We start from the raw sequence: 26074 nt of genomic DNA on the forward strand, positions 1-26074 counted from the left end.
GCCGCAGCACCGCAGGGACACTGTACAGGTTATAGTTAATTGATCTAAAAAATGTAGCATTTCTCACCTCCATGGTGCCGTTAACTATTTGGTTCCCAACAGTAAAAAATTCTGGTGAAAAGTCATTGTTGCGCAGATAGAAGGCCACCACGGCGGAGAAGATGCGGACCATGGTCTCGTCACTGAAGGAGTTTATCGTGCAGATGTTAAAATGACGCAAAAATCGAGGTGTAACTGCGTTTCTTCCACCGCCAGGGGGACCCATTGCTGCAATCAGCTGTACATCAACCAATGAGATTTTGGAGGTGTCCTTTAAGTCATACCTAAAAGGTGTGATTTGTTTTTTTAAATACATATTGTGGAAAAGATAAAAAAAATAATTTAAATAAAAAATACATCATTTTTTTTTCCGTGTACATTACCAATTCCCGTGGTCGAAGAACTGCCGCAGGAGCTCGATAGGTGGCTGTGCACCATATTTTTCTAATGCCGGCATGTTCATATCATCCACAAATATGACGCATTTCTTCCCCATCTGAGGTCCGTACACGCCTTTCCGTCTTTTATCCAGTCTGTCCATGACGATATTCTAGAATATGATGCAAACTATGTGTAGAAAGATTCAATCGGTTGACCACTACTGCCTGTGTCTCATTTTCAGGTAGGAAACATTGCATGACCGCTGCAGCCAATCAGCAGCTACTGATTGGCTGCAGCATTGATGTTTCATCAGAGGGAAAAAAAACAGCCTGCTAGCTCTCTTTTCCGGCTCAGAAAGAAAGTCACCACTGCAGGCGATCATCAGAAATTGGTTGGCTCCATTGATATCTCCTGGTAGAAAAGGAAGTGAAGAGACCAATGGGGGACACAGGCAGCAGCGCAGAGAAGCATCAGGGGGTCTTTTTTGTTTAAGGACTCACATGGATCCATCACCCTATTTCAATGTATGGCTTTTAGGACACACATGGATCAATCACCCTATTTCAATGTATGGCTGACCACGTGATACATGCATCTTCAGGGTCTGCGAGAGAGACCTCCGTTGTTTGTGGGTCTACTCTGTGGCTCATAGCAGAGGGTCCGAAGTGGCGTATCCCCCCCAAATGACATCTATATATCCTACTGAGGCAACCTCTTTCATTTATCAGAAATCAGGGTGATAAAAAAGAAGACAAACCTGAATCTGATTGGCACTGGTACGAGCAGAAAAGTTGATGAAGAAGGGAAAGAATTTTTCTTTGTCCAGATTGTTCATCAGTTTGTCTTTGACGTAAACAGACTTGCCTGTCCCCGTCGGTCCCACAAATAAGAGTGGTCTGCGAAAAAAAGGAAAGCAGCTTGTAGGAAAACCATAAAATATAGATAATAAAACGACTTATTTAGGCCAGAATTTAGATGTCTGTTAATCCATGAGTGGAGCATGATCTCCCGACCAGAACTCGCCCGCCCCATGTTTGTCTATGAGGCTGTCAATTTCAAGTCAGGGGTCCCGCGTCCAGTCCGTCCATCATGGTCCGTGTTTCACGGACTTAAGTAATTAGCAAACTATCTGCATTTATAGAAACAGTCAGAAAACCGTCAGTTGTGCATGTTGGCCAGTATTCTGTTAACAGACCCATAGGGTTTCCTAATTATTCCTGGATTTCCTGCACCATTATCTGAATGGTTTTCCCATACAATAAGTAATTATGATGGCAAAATGGATAATTTTCAATGTGACTTCCTAATAAGAGTCATTGTATTATTCTTACTTGGTGTTTTTGATGCACATATCCATAAGGAAGGTGTATCTGACAGTATCCATAGTTGGCACAATGATATCTTGGATTTTGGTGCTTTTGTCCCACGTGGCGGTGCCTTTAATAAACTCATTCCAGTGAACCCAGCGCCCGCGGCCTTTTAGCTTCAAAGAATAAAAAAAAAGCTGATAAACCATATTCAATCACATTTGATGTAGGGATGAGAGAGCACTGATACATTAAATAAGTTTGACATTTAGGTCCTGTTCACACTGACTTCATGGAGCACACTCCCTTTATGCAGCACACTCCCTTTATGCAGCACACTGCTTTTATACAGCACACTGCCTTTACGCAGCACATCTATTACTCTGCCGGGGGATCTGACGGAATCCACTTAGGTCATTACACTCTATGTCTCCTTCTTAATTCAGTTTTTCGAGGATTTAGTCAGAACCTCTGGCAGAATCAAAGACGTACTGCATAAACACAGTGTGAACAAGTCCTGAGAGGCCTAAAATAATAACCCAAAGTTCTACGTTGTTGAGCATCAGGCTAGATGTCCATGAAATCACTTTACCTCGTACGTGTAGTCATAGACCAGGCCTTTATCATCCAAAGGACATTCCCATTTCCCCACGGAGGACGGGAGAGGGTTCTGATCGTTCTTTCCTGCCACAATTTCTTTGAAAAAAGCATCAAACTTCACTCGGCTGTCGGCGTCACAGCAGCCGCCAATGGACCAAACCAGGGAGAAAGCAAAACTGGCCTAAGGGAAAAGAAAGGTGCTATTGACATGACATTCTCACCAGTTGTTGGTAAAAACCCATCCAATCCACACAGACAAAGAAGTCATCTATAGATGTCCATACATTAAGTTATGTGTAATAATAAAAAATGACACAGGGACAAAGTATTCAACACACGAAGCAAGAGAGGTGCAAAAAGCCCTGGAAAGTCATGACACCCACTGAAATCTATCAGTCATTAGAAAGCAATCCTACCACATAGTGAAAAATAATATCAGCTGGTTCACCTGATGGCCTATAAAAATGTGTTTCATTAGCAAGGTGCCACACAAGAAACATCTCATGATGGCTAAAACCAGTGAGCTGTCACGAGACCTTTGCAACCTTATTGATGCAAAACATACTGATGGCATTGGTTACGGAAAAATTTCTAAACTACTGAAGGTTCAAGTGAGCACTGTTGGGGGCCATAATTCAGAAGTAAGACTTGACAATAAAATGTAGCTTATAGAAGGTAGACTGTGCCATAGGAAAGCATTGTCCAATCTGCATATGCATTAGTAATACTGTGTGTGGGATCAGGAGATCTTCCACTTACCATGATCCATATACGAATGTTCTTATTATTTGGATCCTCTCTCACCACATCAAAAATCAGCATCTCCAATAATCTGGTGAGTGATATCACCACATTGCCATTGCTGGTTGTCACCAGTTCCTGCGAGGAAAGACATTGGGACACTAAGCGTAGATGTAGACCATAAACTTGTGCGATGCACCTACAATTGGGAGAACAAGAGGCCCTCACCTTGCACTGTTTTCTGAGGAATCGGAGGGAAGGTTGGACGAGCCACTTAAAGAGTTCCTCTAAAAGAGCGAGGTGTTCCTTAGTCTTCAGTGCATCAGGAAGGGTGATAAGCCAGGACTTCACCAGGGGGCTCCAGCCCAGTTGTTGGGGCTCCAGATAGATCATACCGCAGCGGCTTACCGTGGCAGGCTGGAGAGAGAAATCCACATATTACATAGACATCCATTTATTCGAGTAGCAGCTATGTAACATTACATTTTCATTCAGTGCTGATGTCAGAAACTGGATCCTCACCGTTTAGCTGATTGTTGCAGTAGCACCAGAATGAAAGGGATTAACAACCCCTCTAATTATAGCGATTAAAGTGAATGTAGAGATGACAGTCAGTGGCGTAACTGGAGTCCGATGGGCCCAGGTGAAAGATTTGGACCTCTTTTCACCCCCCGGCCTCCCACATGTTGATTTATGGACCCTTGTAGATTTCTAAATCCTATAAGGACATACAAGTTGCACTCCCTCCACCATTAGGTAGTAATCATCCTGGTATATGTATCCCTTATCCTAAGCCCCATCCTGGTATATATATACCCCCCATCCTGGTACATATATCCTTTATTCTGAGCCCAATCCTGGTATATATGCCCCCATTCTGGTATATATATATCCCTTATCCTGGTATATATGTCCCTTATCCTGGTATATATATCCCCTTCCTGGTATATATATCCCCCATCCTGGTATATATGTCCCTTATCCTGGTATATATATCGCCCATCCTGGTATATATGTCCCTTATCCTGGTATATATATCGCCCATCCTGGTATATATGTCCTTTATCCTGGTATATATATCCCCCATCCTAGTATATATTTCCCCCATCCCGTTATATATGTTCTCTTCCTAGCCCCATCTTGGTATATATGTCCGTTATCCAGGGACCCATCCTGATCTATGTCCCCCATTCTGCTGCTGTTCTTTAATGCATAGAAAAAAAGAAATGATTCTACTCACCTTCTCTCCGCTCCCCTGCCACACGGCGTCCTCTTCAGAAGATGGCAGCTGACTTCAGCACGCAAGCGATGGGAGCACACAACGTCATTACTATGCGCCCCTAGTCATGTGCACATTGACATCAGCTTCTGGCCTCTTATTGGCCGGCAGCATGCATTGTCGCACAGACTCGGCGGGTCTGTGTGCCACAATACACTTCAGCTGCATGTCTGAGGACACACATCCAGGTGAAGTTTGTGCTGTTGTCGGCCCCTAACCTGCACGGGCCCGGTCGCGACCTCTGTGACCGCGATCGTTACGCCCTTGATGACTGTGTATGTGGGACTTCCAAAGAAATGAACGAGAAGTGTTGCAAGTGCTGCCAATTCTCCTTTCACAGCAGCACGGGATGGGGCCTCGTATTCAACAAAGGTTCAGGTGTGTGCCAGAGGTGAAACCCTAATCTATCAGACATTTATGACTTACCATATTTTTCGGACTATAAGACGCACTTTTTTCCCAAATAATGTTTGTGGAAAATGGGAGTGCGTCTTATAGTTGGAATATACTTACAAGTAGTGTGGCAGCAGGAGTTGTGCGATTCTGCGGCGGTCCGACGCTGCAGGGAGATGAACACACTCCCTTCCCAGGCTGGTGCGGCAGGTTTGGCAGTGCTCTGTGGTGCGGTGGGCTCCGCCGGTATTTTGTGAAAGCCCGGAGCCCCCTGCACATCCTTTACTGCGATGCGGTGGCCTCCGGGGGCGGCACATGCTCAGATTGAGATCTTGGGAGATGAGATCTCAATCTGAGCATGCGCCGCCCCAAGCGGCCATTTTTCCGGAGGCCACCACATCGCAGTAATGAATGTGCGGGGAGCTCTGAGCTTTCACAAAATGCCGGCGGAGGAGCCCTCCGCACCACAGAGCACTGCCGAACCTGCCGCACCAGCCTGGGATGGGATTTCCCAGAAGCCACTGGATGCCGGCGGAGCCCCCCACACCACAGAGAACCGCCATATCACCGGACCACCAAGCGCCCCCTGTGACCAGGCTCCACCAGCGTTGCCAATCCCCTCTGGTAAGCAGAATTCGGACTGTAAGACTGACGCCATTTGACACATTCATTTTTTTCCCTATTTTCCTTCTGAAAATTTGGGGTGCGTCTTATGGTCCAGTGCGTCTTATAGTCCGAAAAAACACAGTACTTTGTGGATATGCTATAAAAGATGAGAATACTTCTAAAAGACAATTCTATAACTAAATCTCATTAGTTAGCATTAGTTACCCTGATGTACAATTATATGGGAAGTATTCTCCTATAGGATGGTTGAAAACCTACCGATGCCTGGGAAAGGTCCATTGTTTCAAAAATCAGACTCATTTGAGGTGACATCTGAATGATCTCCCCACTCATCAAGCAAAGCTAAAAAAAAAGGGACATATTGTTTAAATGTTGAACAAATGAATAATAACTTACTTAACCCACGGAGTCAGATCAGTAACCTCATAAAGGATTATTGTAAGCTTTAGGCAAGAAAATACAATCATTATATACACAAAATAATATCTAAAAGAAGTGTCAGATAATGCTTATAAATACACTCACTGGCCACTTTATTAGGTACACCTGTCCAACTTCTTGTTAACACTTAATTTCTAATCAGCCAATCACATGGCGGCAACTCAGTGCATTTAGGCATGTAGACATGGTCAAGACAATCTCCTGCAGTTCAAACCGAGCATCAGTATGGGGAAGAAAGGTGATTTGAGTGCCTTTGAACGTGGCATGGTTGTTGGTGCCAGAAGGGCTGGTCTGAGTATTTCAGAAACTGCTGATCTACTGGGATTTTCACGCACAACCATCTCTAGGGTTTACAGAGAATGGTCCGAAAAAGAAAAAAAATCCAGTGAGCGGCAGTTCTGTGGGCGGAAATGCCTTGTTGATGCCAGAGGTCAGAGGAGAATGGGCAGACTGGTTCGAGCTGATAGAAAGGCAACAGTGACTCAAATCGCCACCCGTTACAACCAAGGTAGGCCTAAGAGCATCTCTGAACGCACAGTGCGTCGAACTTTGAGGCAGATGGGCTACAGCAGCAGAAGACCACACCGGGTACCACTCCTTTCAGCTAAGAACAGGAAACTGAGGCTACAATTTGTACAAGCTCATCGAAATTGGACAGTAGAAGATTGGAAAAACGTTGCTTGGTCTGATGAGTCTCGATTTCTGCTGCGACATTCGGATGGTAGGGTCAGAATTTGGCGTAAACAACATGAAAGCATGGATCCATCCTGCCTTGTATGGAGCATCTTTGGGATGTGCAGCCGACAAATCTGCGGCAACTGTGTGATGCCATCATGTCAATATGGACCAAAATCTCTGAGGAATGCTTCCAGCACCTTGTTGAATCTATGCCACGAAGAATTGAGGCAGTTCTGAAGGCAAAAGGGGGTCCAACCCGTTACTAGCACGGTGTACCTAATAAAGTGGCCGGTGAGTGTATATGCAATTTTGCAATTTACCGCTACCGTAATTAAAATTTTCAACCATTCTTGAGATATTAACACTTTTCTTTTGTTTACAGTTCGCTGCCTTGGAGACCGACCACTGCTGTTAAAATCCAAAACATGTGCAAGCGCTCTTCTTTTGAGCTTGTAAGCACAGTTTTGTAGCTGACCAGAAGTGCGCTTTTACCTCCTAATCCCGGCCAGCTTCACAGTTCACAGTGCTTGCAGGCAACACAGCAGTGGTGGTCAGTTTCTTGGGCAAGCAACGCTAAACAATAGAAAAGTGTTAATATCTCAAGAAAGGCTGCGAATTTTAATTAACAAAAAATTGCAATATTCATCTGTGAAAATGGGAATAGCTCTTTAACTATAAAACCTCAATAATTATAGGAATAAGGTAGACATATAACTAGTAATAAAGATGCATACAAATTGATTGTTTTATATTTTCCTGCATGGTTATAGATATATATGGCAGATTAGTTTTTCTGTAACTTTTTGTTATGCTACATGGGGATGAAAACATAAAAGGATGTGAATAAAAAAAAGTTTTTACAAAGTAAAATCTAGAGTTACCTTTTTATTATCATCTAGGACTGTGTTCATACTTTCTATCCATAGAGTATCAATAGGTCCATCAAAAATAACCCACTTTCTTTCCGGGGTCTCAGATAAAGCAAACTCACGGAAAGTGTTAGCGACAATCCCATCGGTCCACTGCAAATGAAGAGGGGCATCAATGAAAGAGCACTTCCTGTAAAATCCCACAAGTAACAAATGGATTATTAAAGGGAATGTCTGGGCTTATGATATTGATGATACACTATGTATGGCCCCTATTGAAGTGAATGTGAGCGGAGCTGCGGTTCTTGGCAATGGCCACTACACAGTGGAAGGAGCTGAGCTGTTTCAACTCATTCACTGTTTACCGGAACTAAAATGGCCGATTGGTTGAGTGCTACCAATCCCAAGAATAACATATGCCTGGACAACCCCTTTAACATAGATGCACTAGATCAAAGGTGCACAACCTGCATGTCAGGAGCTACAAGCACCCCATGATGTTTAGGTACCCCCCATTTATCAGGGGCAAACATATTGTCTGCGTCTTAATAGTTCCATGAGACACAGTGGTTGAGTCAGTCCCATCCTTATGACACAGATACTAAAGGGGAAAATTGTTAAGACTGGTATTTAATACACCAGACTTAAAGGAGCTTTATGTGACTGCAGACTTGTGAATCCTCACATCACAAGCACTGCATGCTGGGAGGAATCTCAGGTGCTGGGAGTGGGCGGGTGTGTGACTGCAAGAATGTGGTCACACGCCAACTAGACTTGTGCGGCAAGTGTATCGAGTGAGGCCAGACGCAGTCTAGTCAGAACGTGGCTGGAAGTTTGCAAATTGCATGATTGCGGTCATATGACCGCCTGCTCTCAGCGCCGGCATTGGGGAATCATCACAGCGGGAAGTACGCACAATGTGAGGATTCACAAGTCTGCAGTCACAAACACTGCAGACTTGTAGCCCAAGGCTGGACAACCTCTTTACTTAAAAGCCAGCTGATGTAAGAGGCTTGTACAGTCCGAGTGTCAGAAAATAAAATCAATGGCAGCCTCAGGCTTGCGTAGACTTGTGCTATAATTTACGCTAATTTCTGGCATAAATTATATAAAATTTGTTGTTACCATGTCTGATGGGGAAAATAAAAGTTTCCAATTTTTGTGCAAACAGGGAGTAAGCCATAATAAAATGCATGGCTGCGGTCTATCAGGAGGCTGCTCTCCACTATGCCTCTGAAGGAACCTCTTCCATCATGTCCATAAGCCATAAAAGGAGAGATTTCCCCATTTTCGGGAAAGCTACTATTACCATTTTCAACAATAATTCCAACCATAGACGAACCTCGTGTGACACTGGATCAAACTGTCCGAACAGCTGCCCCATGGTGATGGCTTTAGGATTGACTGTCCGATAAACAACTTTTTCTTCTTCGCACCCGCGCTCGTTCATAAGAGACAGCGTATCAGCGAGGACATGGAGGACCTTCGTTTTTCCAGAGTACGGCTCTCCAACCAACATAAAGCTGTACGGGATAAGCACAACGCAGCACGGTCCATTGTATAAGATGTGAGCAGTGAAGAATAAAACACCCGTCCCAGTGACTTTTGTAGTTCCAGCTCACCCGTGTCTGACAATCATCATTTCATATGTCTGTATCATTTTCTCCAGGAAGACCTTCTCCGGCTGGATGTTGTGTCTGGCACAGCACTCGAGTGCGCATTCGAGTAAATCCTGAGCAAAAGGAAGGTAAAATATATCATCAGTATGTTTCCAGTGGATTATTTTAGAGGTGAGAGAATACATTTTCAGGACCCTGATCAGTATTCTGTGAGTGCTGGATGGGACCCCCAAGAGCCGCCTGTTACATGCCAACACTTCCAGCTCCTCTTCTGATTAGCCGACCTGGTATGGTTCATGCTGCAACCATAATGTCATGCCAGGGCGGCTAATCAGAAAAGAAGCCGGGGGTGCGGGAAGATATAGGGCGGCTCTTGGGGGTCCCAATCAGTGCCCATGGAGTACTGACCGTGCCATGTGAATTGATTCATTCATCTAAAAATTACATCAAAATAAAATGTACCCACAACCAAACTAGTGATAAATCACTCACAGATGTTTAAACCATTTTTTTTTCTACATCAGATCATCCGGCTTTGAAGGTATGTGAGCCCCCTTACCTCTTGGGCCCCTGTGTGGCTCCCCAGGTGGAATTAATGGGACTGGACAATAAGTGACAGGGTCATGTAACCCAATCGAAAAGCAGTGGATTAGGATCTGCCGATTTCGATGGGCTTGGTCTACCATCTACTGTGTATGGGGGCCTCCTGAATGTCCCCGAAAATATGTAACCCAATTCTGAAGCAGTGGATCAGGATCTGGCGATTTCCATGGGATTGGTCTACCATCTACTGTGTATGGGGGCCTCCTGAATGTCCCCGAAAGTATGTAACCCAATTCTGAAGCAGTGGATCAGGATCTGGCGATTTCCATGGGATTGGTCTACCATCTACTGTGTATGGGGACCTCCTGAATGTCCCCGAAAGCATGTAACCCAATTCCGAAGCAGTGGATCAGGATCTAGCGATTTCCATGGGATTGGTCTGCCATCTACTGTGTATGGAGGGATCCTGGCTGTCCCCCAAAAGTATGTAACCCAATTCCGAAGCAGTGGATCAGGATCTGGCGATTTTGATGGGATTGGTCTACCATCTACTGTGTGTGTAGGGCTCCTGGTTATCCCCCGAAAGCATGTAACCCAATTCCAAAGCAGTGGATCAGGATCTGATGATTTCCATAGGATTGGTCTGCCATCTACTGTGTATGGAGGTCTCCTGGCTGTCCCCCGAAAGTATGTAACCCAATTCCAAAGCAGTGGATCAGGATCTGGCGATTTCCATGGGATTGGTCTGCCATCTACTGTGTATGGAGCGCTCCTGGCTGTCCCCCCGAAAGTATGTAACCCAATTCCGAAGCAGTGGATCAGGATCTGGTGATTTCTACTGTGTAAGGAGGGCTCCTGGCTGTCCCCCGAAAGTATGTGACCCAATTCCAAAGTAGTGAATCAGGATCAGGTGATTTCCATGGGATTGGTCTGCCATCTACTGTGTATGGAGGGCTCCTGGCTTTCCCCGAAAGTATGTAACCCAATTCTGAATGAGTGGATCAGGATCTGGTGATTTTGATGGTATTGGTCTACCATCTACTTTGTGTGGGGGTCTCCTGACTGAGTATGTTGGGGGACATAAGAATCGGGCAGTTGGAATTGAATCACCCAATCCTTTGTTTCCGATCCCGAAATTAGCAGCTGCCACATGACTCTGGTGGTGACTCTCTCATAGAGAAAACAGAAGCGTTCCTGAATATGGAGGAGCCAGGAACGATGACATACATCCTAAAGATAGCTGGCCGGCTAAATAGGACCTATCTCTTACTATTAATATGTAATTTTATTACCTGGTGTAAATGACGCTGTTCTCCTGAATAAGGCATTGTTTTTCTTGTGTTCCTGTGCCTCTGCGTTCCTGAGATATGGTCGCTTTATATAAATATAGTTAATTGGTTTTAATAGCCAAGTGGGCGTGGTCACCAAGTCCTCTATATGGAAGTCTTCAGGAAGGCCATGCCCAGTTAGCTTAAAAGTCTCGATTTACACAAAGGGAGGAGAGTGACAGATGTCTGGAATGGAGAGGAGCAGGAAGAAAAGAAAAACGATGCCGGATTCAGGAGAACAGCGACATTTACATATTTATGGTGAGTGACGAGTCCTCTTTAAGTCTTGGAAAATTCCTTTAAGACACTTATATTTGTATACCTTATAGTCGGCTTCTGGGAGCTGAATGCCAGGGAACAGGTCACTGGTAATCCCATTAAACAGAGGAATATCATGAGACAAAAATTTGGGCTCGTTTACATCCTTAATTGACCGTAAAAGCTAAAAAGAATGAAAAATAATTAGATGAAAAAATAATTCATATACAATATAACATCAAACTATATTAAAAAGAGCAGTCAGTCCTTGTGGTACGTCTGTATTAGTAAAGAATAGTCTTCTCCATAAAATAAGTTTGAAAAATCTTTTCTTAAAACTATATTGTATCATTCCTCTGTTATACCTCTTGGAAATGTATAAATTATATTTAATGTATATAGGGGACAATCCTATACAATCTGCGCATTGTATCAAAGAGCTGGTGAAAAACAAATTTTTAATAAAATCCAACTGCAAAAAATGATTTTAGCCTAAAATACATGTGTTTAAGTTAAAAATCAAAACTGTCCCAAAAGATGAACAACCCCTTTAAGCTACACGTTAAACAACTATAGTTTTTATATTTTTGCACTGCTGAGATCTAACAAGCCAGGAACAGCAATGTGCAGAAATTATTGATACGTCTCTGACTGCTATTCTACACTCAGACATCTCTAATTTTTGTGATTTGTGATCCAAATGCCTCTCGGTAAGATGGTAATGCTGTCCTATACGAGATGTGAAGGATCCAACAGCTCGGAACTTACGAGAATATCTTCATTTTCATGGGGGAATTTCAACTTCAGATTCCCAGCAGCGATCAGCACGGCCTTCACTGCACGCATCCCATAATCATAGTGGAACTGGGATGAGAGCTGCTCCGAGCACAGCCGGTAGGTCATGACGATCTTCACCGAGAGAGGCTTAGCGTGCAGAAAACCGTAAGAATAAAGGGAGATCTCCGCAATCAGGGCATAGTTGGGGACCATCATGGCTACCGTCCGGAAAAGAACCTGAAATGCGCAAACCAGATGAGTCAGTCAACAAATGAAACTAAATGACTGTAAACCCATGATGTCCATTTACACTAACCCAAAAGTTAAGCATCTATTTTGCAAATGAAAGCCATGCAAGGTGTGGTTAAAAGGGTATCCCCATCTCCAAAATCCTATCCCAATATGTAGTAGGTGTAATAATAATATTAGCAAATACCTCCAATTAATAATGAAGTATAGTTCTTCTGATTCACTATGACACTTACCCCATGTGCAGGACAATGCAGTAGCTAAGGTATCCATGGCTACGACCACTCATAATAACAGTTAGTTATTTGATAGTGGTCGTAACCATTGATAACTAAGCTACTGCAATGCCCTGCACATGGGGTAAGTGACATAGTGAATCAGAAGAATTATACTACATTTCTATTTGGAGGTATTTGCTATTATTATTACTACCCCTACTACATATTGGAATGGGTTCTTGGAGATGGGAATACCCCTTTAACAGTTTCCAAATCTCTCGCTCTCTGCTGTGTCCATTTTGAAAAAGAGGAGAATAGGCCATCAATGTTACGGAGGCTCCAGAAAGGAGGGAATCAGGAGTTGTGATTGTACATGGGAAATGTACAATCACACATATGTTCGGGGGTGAATAGTCACTTTGATGAAATCTTACATTTGTTTTGTAAACCTATATTTTTTTACAGTGTTACTTGAAAGTTTGTGAACCCCTCAAAAATGTCTGTACTACTGCACAAATGTGACCTAAAACTACATCAGTCTGCGCAGTCACAAAGGAACTCAAGGTAACCTCTAAGCAACTAAAGGCCTCATATTGACTAATAATAATGTTCATGAGTCCAGCATCAGGACACTGAACAACAATGGTGAGCAAGGCAGGATTGCAAGGAGAAACTCAATGTAAAGTTTTGGAAAAGCCGAGTAGTAGCCCAGACCTTAATCCTATAGAAATGTTGTGTAAAGACATGATGGAAGCAGTCCATGGGAAACAACCCATCAACGTGATAGAGGTGACGTTGCTTTGTAGGGAGGAATGGGCTAAAATTTCTCCAAGACAATTTGCAGGACTAATCAACAATTATTGGAAACGTTTAGATGAAGTTATTGCAGCAGAAGGAGGTCACACCAGATACAGAAAGCACTGGGACCCTTTACCTTGAGGTTATCCGGCAGCTCGGAACGTCCCGCGTAGCCAGGATTCATGGTAATGGCTACAAAGCAATTTGGGTTAAGCTTCAGTTCTGTTCCTTCGAAGTTGAACATGTCCATCTTCGTCTGTATGGCTCTCTGGATGCAGAGAATCTGTTGGGCCACCACGGACAACACCTCCAGCTCAATACGGTTAAACTCATCAAAACATGCCCATGCTCCCGATGATGCCAGCCCTTTGAAAAACTAAAATAATTTATATATAATGGAAAGATGTCAGCTAAACCTCGGTTGGAGTCTGTTTATTATCAGCTGTGGAGCAGCTTATCACTGAATGTACCTTCGACATAGCTATGTAGTCCAAGCCATCAGAGCAGTTAAAGACCACACACTGCACGGCCAGCGCTTTGGCCAAATCTTTGGTGGTCTCGGTTTTTCCTGTACCAGCCGGACCTTCTGGAGCTCCACCCAGGTTTAGATAAAAAGCACCGATCTACCAATAAAACATGAAAGAACCGGTAAGGAATGGCAATAAACTGGTTAATAAGTTTCCTGATATTTTTCTATCCCGGTATCACACAAGTCAAAAGGTTTTCCGAGCACAAGCCATCACATCCTACCAGAGTCCGGTAGCATCTGTCAGTGAGCGGAGTAATGACCAGGCGTGGAGAGTTGCCCAGGTACTCATAGGCGTACTTCACATTGCAGTTGATGATTCGCACTCTCGCATTCTCATTCTCCCAGTAATAGCGGAGTTGGGCAAGCCACTGGAAATCTGTTTCATGGGAAACTCCTGAGGAATGTAGGAGAAGAAAGTCAACTTCTAAATCATTGCAGAAGTACACGGAAGAATTTCTGAAGTGAAGACAAATGCACAAACAGTATAGGACAAAACTGCGAATCACTGAATTCCACTTCTTCATTCTGTCCCATTTCCCCGATGTCTAACCTCCGTTCCCCAGCCCCGGTATAAAACATATATGCCCTTGCCCACAGAATATAACATCCAGCATCTCACCCACAGTGTATAACATCCATGCCCTCATTCCACGGTGTATAACATCCAGCCCCCCAGCCCCGGTGTACAACATCCAGCCCCTCGCCCCTGGTTAATAACATCCATCCCTTTCCCCCTGGTGTATAACATCCGTCTCATCACCCCTATGTATAACATCCGAACCCTTGCACCTGGTGTCTAATATCCGTCACCTTACTCCCCATGTATAACATCAGTCCTCTCGCCCCTGGTGTCTAACATCTGTCTCCTTGCCCCCCATGTGTAACATCTGTCTCCTTAGCCCTGGCGTAGAACATCCATCATCTTGCCCACGTTGTATAAGATCATACCTCTTGCCTCCGGTGTATAACATCCGGCCCCTCTCCCCTGGTGTATAATATCAAGCTTCTCGCTCCTGATGTATAACATTTATCCCCTAGCCCCAGTGTATAACATCCAGCCCCTCCCCACCGGTGTATAACATTCAGTCCCTCCCCCCGCTGTATAACATCCAGCCCCTCCCCCCATTGTATAACATCCAGACATTCACCCCGGTGTATAACGTCCAGGCTCTCCCCCCAATGTTTAACATCCAGCCCCTCCCCCAGTGTATAACATCCAGCCCCACCCCCAGATGTATATCATCCAGCCCATCCCCCAGTGTATAACATTCAGCCCCTCCCCCAGTGTATAACATTCAGCCCCTGCCCCGATGTATAACATCCAGCCCTTCAACCCGGTGTATAACATCCAGCCACTCCACCCGATGTATAACATCCAGCCCCTCTCCCTCTGGTGTATAACATCCAGCCCATCCCCATATGTATAACATCAAGCCCCTCCCCCGGTATATAACATCCAGCCACTCCCGCCGATGTATAACATCCAGCCACTCCCCCCGATGTATAGCATCCAGCCCCTCTCCCTCTGGTGTATAACATCCAGCCCTTCACCCCGGTGCATAACGTCCAGCCCCTCCCCTGATGTATAGCATCTAGCCCCTCCCCCAGTGTATAACATCCAGACCTTCACCCCGATGTATAATGTCCAGCCCCTCCCCTGATGTATAACATACAGCCCCTCCCCCAGTGTATAACATCCAGCCCCTCCCCTGATGAATAACATCCAGCTCCTCCCCCAGTGTATAACATCCAACCCCTCCCCCTGATGAATAGCATCCAGCCCCTCCCCACCGGTGTATAACATTCAGCCCCTTCCCCGGTGTATAACATCCAGCCCCTTTCTCCTGGTGTGTGCTGTCACTAACACGTGACATATTGGCGGGGGTGCAGAGCTCCCTTATACCGGCGCGGTCCTGTAATAGGAGCCACCGGGGTACCAAGTCCGTTCATGATATTTCTTCCTACTAAATCTTCGCTATCACCTGTGAGTGATATTACTGAGGGATGAAAGGAACCGCAGCAACTCAGCCATGAAATGGAGACCCTGTAATGTTACAGAGCGAGGTCACTAAGTGCTGAGGGGCAGAGGACAGAAAAGTCACCAACGCTCTGCTGACTCCAGAACTGCAGAGTACAAATGACCTCTGGAATTAACATCAGCACAAACACTGCGCCCCGCCGGGAGCTTCATGGCCAAGCAGCTACATGCAGCCTTACATCACCAAGCACCATGTCAGCGTCGGATGGAGTAGTATAAAGACGCCACCACTGGACTCTGGAGGAAACGTGTTCTGTGCAGTGACAGACCACACTTCACTATCTGACGTCTGATGGAGGAGCCTGGGTTTGGTGACTCCAGGAGAACGTTACCCACCTGACTACATTGTGCCCATTGTACAGTTTGGTGGTGGAGGACGTATGGCCTTGTTTTTAGGGGTTTATCCAGGCTCCTGAGCTCCAATGAAACGATATCTTAATGCTTCAGCAAAGACATTTTAAACAATTGTAGCTTCCAACCCTAAGGGAATCGGTAAGAAGGTTTGGTGTAGAAGAGCATGACTGTTTCACGCACAACCCCAACCTCAACCCCACTAAACACCTGTGTGATGGTCTAGACCGGAGACTGTGAGCCCTGCCTCTACCCATCATCAGGGTCCCTGCTGGATAAAGGGGCAAAAATTCATACAGACCCCTCCAAAATCTTGTAGGAAACCTTCCCAGAAGAGCGGGAGCTGCTACAGCTGCAGAGGGACCGACTCCATTCTAGTATACTGTATATGGATTTAGAATAGGAGGTCACAAAAGCTCCTGTAGGTGTAATATGGGGGGGACACGACACCTTTGTCCATGTAGTGTAGAGTACAGAAACATATTGTATTGGAACCTTTCATACCATCCATAATTTTTGCACGAACCTGTTTCGATCATTTCCATGACCACGTCACGAGCGTGCACATCTATGGTGACGAGAGCTCCCAATGTCGTACGCGTCTGCTTGGACAATTTGCCTCGAACAAGCTCAACGATATCATTTAGCTGAAGCTGCAGCTTATCGTAGTAATTTTTCAGGCCCTAAAAGAAGGATGTAACGGTAAAATCATAAAATCATCTGCAGAAACACACACAGAACATACATATGAAAAGTGATCTGAAATATATACAAATTATAAGCCTGGACCCTAAAGTGAGAACTCCAGAACACGCAGTCACTTTTTATGTATGAAGGAATTTTTCAATATATCTTTATAGAAGTTGGAGCTCCAAATACCCGGCTGTACCTCACAAACTATAAAACTCTGTCACAGCAACCAGCAGGGAAAAGTCAATGTATAAGGATTCATTTTATGCAGGTACTATGGGAAATTCCATACAATGTCCTCCCTTAGTGGAAGATATGACGAGAGTAAAGATGAGCTAATCGATTTGCAGGACTCTGTTCCAGCGGCCAAGTCAGTACTCCACGGTCACAGGACCAGAGCCCTGTGAACGGCCTCCTACCTGCCGGCATTCTGGGCTCCTCTTTTGATTTGTTGGCTTTACGCAATGTCATAGTTGTGGTGTGATGCACAAATGACATCGCGCCCGACCGGCTAATTAAAAGAGGAGCCAGGGATCCCGGCAGGTAGGAGGCCGTTCACAGGGCGGATTGCAAGGCTCCCGTCCAGCAGCCATAGACTACTAACCTGCTTGATGGACCATGGTCCTGCAAATGTATTCGCTCATCTCCAGACAAGAGGCAAGAATCAATGTAAAATCCCATCTATCAAATACTGCGGGACAGAGGGGCCTTTTTGGTACCTTCAGGATATTGAGCCAATGTACAACTGCAACCTCCAGGGGTGGTCACATACAGAAGAGGACCCCTGAGCAAGAACAGTAAGTGGGCCATTTGCAGTTGCATAATGTACCGTGGCATAAGCTGCTTGCATCTTTTGATGTGGATGTGGCCCCCTTACCTCTTGGGCCTCTGTGTGGCTGCACAAGTGGCACCATTGGTATGTCCGCCCCTGACAGCCCCTATAAGCTGCGTCCCTGGGTATGACTGTCTATCAGCAGGAGAACTCATTAATTCTGTATATATATATATATATATATATATATATATATATATATATATATATATATATATATATATATATATACACATACAGTACAGAGCAAAAGTTTGGACACACCTTCTCATTTAAAGATTTTTCTGTATTTTCATGACTATGAAAATTGTAAATTCACACTGACGGCATCAAAACTATAAATTAACACATGTGGAATTATATAATTAACTAAAAAGTGTGAAACAACTGAAAATATGTCTTATATTCTAGGTTCTTCGAAGTAACCACCTTTTGCTTTGATGACTGCTTTGCACACTCTTGGCATTCTCTTGATGAGCTTCAAGAGGTAGTCACCAGGAATGGTCTTCCAACAATCTTGAAGGAGTTCCCAGAGATGCTTAGCACTTGTTGGCCCTTTTGCCTTCACTCTGCGGTCCAGCTCACCCCAAATCATCTCGATTGGGTTCAGGTCTGGTGACTGTGGAGGCCAGGTCATCTGGCGTAGCACCCCATCACTCTCCTTCTTGGTCAAATAGCCCTTACACAGCCTGGAGGTGTGTTTGGGGTCATTGTCTTGTTGAAAAATAAATGATGGTCCAACTAAATGCAAACCGGATGGAATAGCATGCCGCTGCAAGATGCTGTGGTAGCCATGCTGGTTCAGTATGCCTTCAATTTTGAATAAATCCCCAACAGTGTCACCAGCAAAGCACCCCCACCATCACACCGCCTCCTCCATGCTTCACGGTGGGAACCAGGCATGTAGAGTCCATCCGTTCACCTTTTCTGCATCGCGCAAAGACACGGTGGTTGGAACCAAAGATCTCAAATTTGGACTCATCAGACCGAAGCACAGATTTCCACTGGTCTAATGTCCATTCCTTGTGTTCTTTAGCCCAAACAAGTCTCTTCTGCTTGTTGCCTGTCCTTAGCAGTGGTTTCCTAGCAGCTATTTTACCATGAAGGCCTGCTGCACAAAGTCTCCTCTTAACAGTTGTTGTAGAGATGTGTCTGCTGCTAGAACTCTGTGGCATTGACCTGGTCTCTAATCTGAGCTGCTGTTAACCTGTGAGTTCTGAGGCTGGTGACTCGGATAAACTTATCCTCAGAAGCAGAGGTGACTCTTGGTCTTCCTTTCCTGGGGTGGTCCTCATGTGAGCCAGTGTCTTTGTAGCGCTTGATGGGTTTTGCCACTGCACTTGGGGACACTTTCACAGTTTGCCCAATTTTTCGCACTGACTGATCTTCATTTCTTAAAGTAATGATGGCCACTCGTTTTTCTTTACTTAGCTGCTTTTTTCTTGCCATAATACAAATTCTAACAGTCTATTCAGTAGGACTATCAGCTGTGTATCCACCAGACTTCTGCACAACACAACTGATGGTCCCAACCCCATTTATAAGGCAAGAAATCCCTCTTATTAAACCTGACAGGGCACACCTGTGAAGTGAAAACCATTCCCGGTGACTACCTCTTGAAGCTCATCAAGAGAATGCCAAGAGTGTGCAAAGCAGTCATCAAAGCAAAAGGTGGCTACTTTGAAGAACCTAGAATATAAGACATATTTTCAGTTGTTTCACACTGTTTTGTTAAGTATATAATTCCACATGTGTTAATTCATAGTTTTGATGCCTTCAGTGTGAATGTACAATATTCAGTCATGAAAATGCAGAAAAATCTTTAAATGAGAAGGTGTGTCCAAACTTTTGCTCTGTACTGTATATAGTGAAGCAAACTTGATGGAGCCTTATACTGTACCTCTGGGCCACTGCCGATAGCTTCATGTACTTCACTTGTCCAGAACATCTGAGACACACAGAGCACGACCTGTCCGGGCCATTCTCTGACCCAGTCTTTTCTTGCAGTCTCAGGGTATGCCTTAAAAAAGTTAAATTACATTGACAAAAACATTTAAGAGAGAGACAACCTTACAAATATTACCCAGGAAATGCAATTCTACCATTTGCAGTGTCACCCTAAGAAGATCAACTACCCGGCTCCATTGTAGGAGATACATATACATCATCCACAAATCATTCACTGCTGCCAAATAATCAGTTATAACTATAGAAATATAAAAGTACTAGATTAGTTCCAGTTAAGGCTTTTGGTCTGTAGGTAGATCCGTACCATTCGTGACCGAGCAATAACATCATGAACGCTCCTTAACATGACATCTTCCACTTGGATGAGCCACTTCTCCACGGCCCCCCGAGCCTCAGAGGTGGAGATGGTCTGGATGAGTTCTACACGCTCCCCCTCAGTGCTGTACATGGCTTTGATATCCAGGTTAGGAAGGAACTCCAGTTTTGCGATCCCTTCAAAGCATTTCTTTAGATGTGGCTGGACCCGCAGAGGATCTTTAGTCTCCGAGAGAATTTCTAGCATTTCATCGTTGGACAGGAAGAAAAAGCTATAACAAAAATGTCATTAAATCATTGAGTCAGGCACCATGTCTGTGTGAGAACCTAGAAAAGCAAAGTGTAACAGTAAAGATTCAGCTACTTTTATCGATACCTAGAGAACTATTATTAATTAGACTAATAACACATAGGGTGCAGGAGAGGAATGTTGGGCAAATCTGATGATATTGGTGGAACCGGCCGACTATCTACTGTGTTCTAAAGGTTCTCATATACAATGGATGAAAGTAGGTCAAACTTGACAATTGCAGGAAGACCAGCCTACCCACTGATGGGGTATGGGGTCTCCCAACTCTCCCCCAATAGAGGATGTGAGGGACGGAAAGATCGGGAAGTTGGAATATCAATACCCATATACTTCCCGATGTGTTCGGTACCGGCTTTCTTCTCTCTCCCCATTAAAAACACAGAATATGCGAGAGTCAGGTGACAGGTATCTCATATCTGATGAGTATGGTCAGCTTTAAGGGGGCTATCCAGGTTTGAAGCCTTTTGTGTTACGTAAATGTGAGTATTTGCAGGTAAAAAATCATTATTGCAATTCAGTTTTATTAAAAAATATTGCACGGTTTGGCCTTTCCAGGCTCTTTGTTTCCCACACATTCAGCTTTGATGTGGTCTGTGGTCATAAATCGGCTAAAAAAAAAAAAAAGACAGATAAAAAAAGCCCATTTTGCAACCAACAATAACCAGGGCAACGCAAACTCTATAGACAAAAATCGGTACAAAATTTTTAATGAAACCCAATTACAAAAATGATAAAAAAACACTTTAAGGAGTATACAGAATCATTGCAACCAGTGAAAGGACTATACCGTGGGAAAAAAAGCCTTTTCTTCTCCAGATAGGCATTCAGACCTTTCATGATTTTATCCAGAAGCACGTTGCTGTCCTGAAGTTTTTCCAGAAGTCCGGTCAGAGAAGTTGCACTTAAAACCTAAAACAAAGTAGATAGCCCATAAGTAAGATTAGATTATATAGTTCTATAGACGGAAAAAAGGGCACGTTCATCCAATATTGTACCCAAAGATCATATCAAACATATTAAAACCTTTTTGGATAGAAAATGGAAGATGCAGAATGGCGCACGAGTCCTGGAAATGCAGAGATCCGTGTGATGGAAGTATCAGGAGCTTGTAGAAGAACCTGGACAATGTCGGATTACATCAAGATGGCCGTGCTTTCTTGTATCATTCCACTATGAAGCATCCATTTACCTTCGGGTCTTTAACGCAATGTTTCATGATCTCTCTCCAGTTTCTGTCCACGGTCTGGAATAATCGTCCTTCTTCAGGCATTTGCTGCATGATGTCCTCAGAAGAGAAGATGGGGTCTAGATAAAGCCACTGGGCCTGCACCTTCAGCCATTCATCGATGGTTTCCTGGATCTTTATCAGTCGTTCCTCCCATTCCTTAAAGGAGGAGAGTAAAAAGTTAAAAGAAAGTCTAATTACATATAATATCAAAATTTTGATAATATGCAAATGATGGGAAAAAAAGTCCAATCATTTTAGAAGATGTTGGACATTGTTGGACATTTGAAGGCCAAGTTTAGTGAGATTCCTTGATGCTATCCCCATTACATGTACTATATGTAAGCTGGAGCCGCATGTAACTTTAGCCTCGGAGCTCCTAAAGAAACCTTAGCGTCTGCTAATAAGCAAGTGAATATTTTATACCTTGATTTCTTTCTCATAGGGCTTGATGAAAGGCGATCCCCTCATCGTCTGAGTCTTCACAATTTGGTCATCCAGAGTGGTTTGGATTTCATCCACTGCTGATAGAATAGAGACCCCAGATTCTCGATAGGGACTAGTATTAAAGGATATGGAGTCCCACATTTCTTCCATGGTATGCATTGCTTTCTCCAGGGAAAACTCCTAATAAGAAAACACAGAAACGTTTCACTAGTAGCAGATTCCTCTTTCCTCCAACATCTGCCACCAGGGGATAGTGAGGCGGGTTTCATTCACATTGGATCGTTGGCCGATTTAGTCGACATTTATCCATAGTAGGAGCAAGCTTTAGGTTGGACAATAAGGCTACCCAAAGGCTACCTCTCCCACCCTATCTCTCAAAATACACATGCATGGTCATCTGATCTGAGCATGCATGTCCTGTGCATGAAGTAAGCGGATTTCAGCCTCTAAAAAAAGTTTATCTGGTCACACTCTTGAGGCAACCAAAGGCGAAACTGTCACACTCTTGAGAAATCCACTGGCGACACAGTCATACTCTTGAGATATATACACTGGCAAAACTGCCACACTTGTTAGATAACCACTGACAAAACTGTCATACTCTTGAGATAGCCACTTGCGAAACTGTCACACTCTTGAGATAGCATTTGAGAGACTGTCGCACTCTTGAGATAGCGTCTGGTGAAACTATCACACTCTTGAGAGAGCCACTGGCGGAACTGTCACACTCTTGAGATAGCCACTGGTGGAACTGTCACACTCTTGAGAAAGCCACTGGTGGAACTGTCACACTCTTGAGAAAGCCACTGGTGAAACTTCCACACTCTTGAGAGAGCCACTGGTGAAACTTCCACACTCTTGAGATAGCCACTGGCGGAACAGTCACACTCTTGAGACAACCACTTGCAAAACTGCTAAAATGTAAAAAGCTCAAGCGCTTATCCCTGAGAGCTGTTGGCTTTTTTTAACTCAATTTTTCTTCATTTTTTTTTTACGTTTTCCATTCTTTGTTATTAGTTTCAATCACAGGATATTATTTTCGACCTCTGATGCACATTTATTAGACAAAGATGCTTACCTTACTAGCTGCCGCACTAATCTGCTCAAACTGGTCTAAGTACGGATCCAAGCTGAGCTTCAGAACCTTCCTCAGGCTGGTGCCAGAATTCGGAGTGAGGTCATAGCCAACTATCTCAGACATCTGGAGCCAATGTCGGGCTCTGATTCCTGGGTTGCAAAGGATGCTCACCAGAGGGATATATTCCTGCAAAGAAGTCAATCAATATCAGTGTCCAGGGATTACGGCTACAAAAATGAATTAAAGGGTTATCCTCATCTTCATAGATAGATATTGTAAAAACAAGCACGTTTGCAATTTACTGCTTCTTAAAATTGTCAGCCGTTCTTGAGATAGTAACACTTTTCTTTTGTTTACAGATCGTTGCCTAGGAGACCGACCACCGCTGCTGTCTGGCTAGTAAGCACTGTGCTGATGAAGTTGGCTGGGATTAGGAGGTAACAGCTCGCTCCAGCAAACCTGGCCCAGATTACTGATCTATCCATTATTTGATGCACCTACCTTAAAGGCCTTGATTTGCTCGGTGATGGCAGAACACATGAGAACTATGCGGCTTTCCTTCTTTTCCTCGTCCACCGTATCCTTATCTTCAGACAGTGTTCGGTGTTGAGCTGCCCTTTTCTTCTCCTCTTCCAACTTCTTCTGCTTCTGCTGAAAAAATTTCATCATCTTGTAGACTTCACGGAAAAATTCATCCACCTCTGCTTCCATGCTTTCTCCGTTCAGGTCAAGGAAAGCGCCGTCGATCCACCTGGAAGCGTGAGGTTTTTTCCAAGAAATATTTTGATAAATTTCATGTTTGTAATCTATAAATCACTGGGTTCTATAAGGTAAAACACTCCCTCAGGTCATCTACTTGTATTACTGTCTATGCTTATTTTTTCTTTTCTACATCTACGCCTATTTTATGTTTCTTAACGGGGTTGTCCCATAATGTTTAATCAACTATCCACAAGGTCGTTGATAAATGTCTGATCGCTGGGAGTCAGAATGCAGGAGCCCCCCAGCAGTTTTGAAATTGGTGGTCCTAGAGACAGCTTTGTGAATGAAGCATGTGTGCATCTATGGGAGAGGTGGTCATTAGTGATGGGCGAGTATACTCGTTGCTCGGGTTTTCCAGAGCACGCTCGGGTGGTCTCCGAGTATTTATGACTGCTCGGACATTTAGCTTTCCTTGCTGCAGCTAGATAATTTACAGCTACTAGCCAGGCTGAGTACATGTGGGGGTTGCCTGGTTGCTAGGGAATCCCCACATGTAATCAAGCTGTCTAGTAGCCGCAAATCATCCAGCTGCCCAGATGAAAACTAAATCTTCGAGCAGTCCTAAATACTCGGAGACCACCCGAGCGTGCTTGAGAAAACCCGAGCAACGAGTACACTCGCTCATCACTAGTGGTCATGCATGCACATGATTATCAGCTTATCTAAATGTGCCAATTACTCTCCACATCAAATAACATATGGTGTTAATTAATTAAGGTATGTCAAGAGTTAACTCAGAATTCCCCAATAGGGTGCACATACTTTTTTTCAGTTTTTTGCCATTTGTAAATCAGTGCAAAAAGTTTCTGGTAAGGTTCGATGTTGACTTTTGCAGAATCCAGCTGAGGGTATGTAGTAAGATCCCATTTATACAGGGCTTCTTCTTTGTTAATATAAGACACCGCCTCCTCTGCGTCTGCTATTCGCTTCTGTACAGTCCTCACATCTGTCACGTACTGAAACCAGACAGAAGAAACACGGATAAATAAAGGGTTAACCGGACTGCGTCCATTAAAGAAAATGAGTTCTACATTCACAAGTTAGAGTATGAGACAGACACCTGACCGCTGCTTCCTTCACGTCTTCCCTTTACTTCTCATTTCCTGAATACAGACTCCTATATTCTCCACTTTATAGACAGCTTATGTCAGAGGTGTAATTCCAATTCGCATTTCAGGCCTAGTGGAAACAACGCGTTTCAGGCCTACTGGAGGCAACGCATTTCAAGCCTAGTGGAAACAACGCGTTTCAGGCCTACTGGAGGCAACGCATTTCAGGCCTACTGGACACAATGCATTTCAGGCCTAGTGGACACAATGCATTTCAGGCCTAGTGGACACAACGCATTTCAGGCCTATTGGACACAACGCATTTCTGGCCTAGTGGACACACGAGTTCCAGGCCTACTGGACACAACGCATTTCAGGCCTATTGGACACAACGCATTTCAGGCCTAGTGGACGCAATGCATTTCAGGCCTAGTGGACACAACGCATTTCAGGCCTACTGGACACAACGCATTTCAGGCCTATTGGACACAACGCATTTCTGGCTTACTGGACGTAAAGCATTTCAGGCCTACTGGACACAAGGCATTTGAGGCCTACTGGACACAACGCATTTCAGGCCTAGTGGACACAGGAGTTCCAGGCCTACTGGACACAACGCATTTCAGGCCTACTGGACACAACGCATTTCAGGCCTATTGGACACAAAGCATTTCAGGCCTACTGGACACAATGCATTTCAGGCCTAGTGGACGCAATGCATTTCAGGCCTAGTGGACACAACGCATTTCAGGCCTAGTGGACACAACGCATTTCAAGCCTTTTGGACACAACGCATTTCTGGCCTAGTGGACACACGAGTTCCAGGCCTACTGGACACAACGCATTTCAGGCCTATTGGACACAACGCATTTCAGGCCTAGTGGAAACAATGCATTTCAGGCCTGGTGGACACAACGCATTTCAGGCCTAGTGGACACAACGCATTTGTGGCCTAGTGGACGTAAAGCATTTCAGGTCTACTGGACACAACGCATTTCAGGCCTACTGGACACAATGCATTTCAGGCCTAGTGGATACAATGCATTTCAGGCCTAGTGGACATACGAGTTCCAGGTCTACTGGACAGAACGCATTTCAGGCCTAATGGACACAACGCATTTCAGGCCTAGTGGATACAATGCATTTCAGGCCTAGTGGACATACGAGTTCCAGGCCTACTGGACACAACGCATTTCAAGCCTAGTGGACACAACGTGTTTCAGGCCTAGTGGACGCTTTTATACACTGGTCCACTAGGACCTGCCTTTGTTTGATTGCACTTCAGGTTAAGCACCAGGGACTGCCTCTATAAAAACTGTTCTGACTGATAATGAT

At 44.4% G+C, this 26074-nt stretch overlaps 1 protein-coding gene across 3 annotated transcripts in view; it reads right to left on the reverse strand.

Annotated features, from left to right (window-relative positions):
• The window catches only part of DNAH12 (dynein axonemal heavy chain 12), an 82620-nt gene that overhangs the window by 40985 nt on the left and 15561 nt on the right, over window positions 1-26074 (reverse strand). For all 3 annotated transcript variants that reach the window (XM_077278565.1, XM_077278564.1, XM_077278563.1), the window contains 25 exons: window positions 24453-24646; window positions 23430-23679; window positions 22929-23114; window positions 21830-22030; window positions 21368-21562; window positions 20966-21087; window positions 19858-20140; window positions 19486-19605; window positions 16590-16746; window positions 13896-14068; window positions 13616-13768; window positions 13282-13521; window positions 11872-12117; window positions 11168-11287; window positions 8978-9087; window positions 8698-8878; window positions 7368-7508; window positions 5626-5709; window positions 3297-3485; window positions 3087-3206; window positions 2320-2508; window positions 1752-1903; window positions 1178-1316; window positions 423-589; window positions 68-323 (listed from right to left, as the gene is read on the reverse strand). In XM_077278565.1, the coding sequence (XP_077134680.1) occupies window positions 68-323; window positions 423-589; window positions 1178-1316; window positions 1752-1903; window positions 2320-2508; window positions 3087-3206; window positions 3297-3485; window positions 5626-5709; window positions 7368-7508; window positions 8698-8878; window positions 8978-9087; window positions 11168-11287; window positions 11872-12117; window positions 13282-13521; window positions 13616-13768; window positions 13896-14068; window positions 16590-16746; window positions 19486-19605; window positions 19858-20140; window positions 20966-21087; window positions 21368-21562; window positions 21830-22030; window positions 22929-23114; window positions 23430-23679; window positions 24453-24646 (4368 nt within the window). The remainder of the gene's footprint in view (window positions 1-67; window positions 324-422; window positions 590-1177; window positions 1317-1751; window positions 1904-2319; window positions 2509-3086; window positions 3207-3296; window positions 3486-5625; window positions 5710-7367; window positions 7509-8697; window positions 8879-8977; window positions 9088-11167; window positions 11288-11871; window positions 12118-13281; window positions 13522-13615; window positions 13769-13895; window positions 14069-16589; window positions 16747-19485; window positions 19606-19857; window positions 20141-20965; window positions 21088-21367; window positions 21563-21829; window positions 22031-22928; window positions 23115-23429; window positions 23680-24452; window positions 24647-26074) is intronic.

Source organism: Ranitomeya variabilis, chromosome 8 (genome assembly GCF_051348905.1).
Source record: "Ranitomeya variabilis isolate aRanVar5 chromosome 8, aRanVar5.hap1, whole genome shotgun sequence".
Lineage (NCBI taxonomy): Eukaryota > Metazoa > Chordata > Amphibia > Anura > Dendrobatidae > Ranitomeya > Ranitomeya variabilis.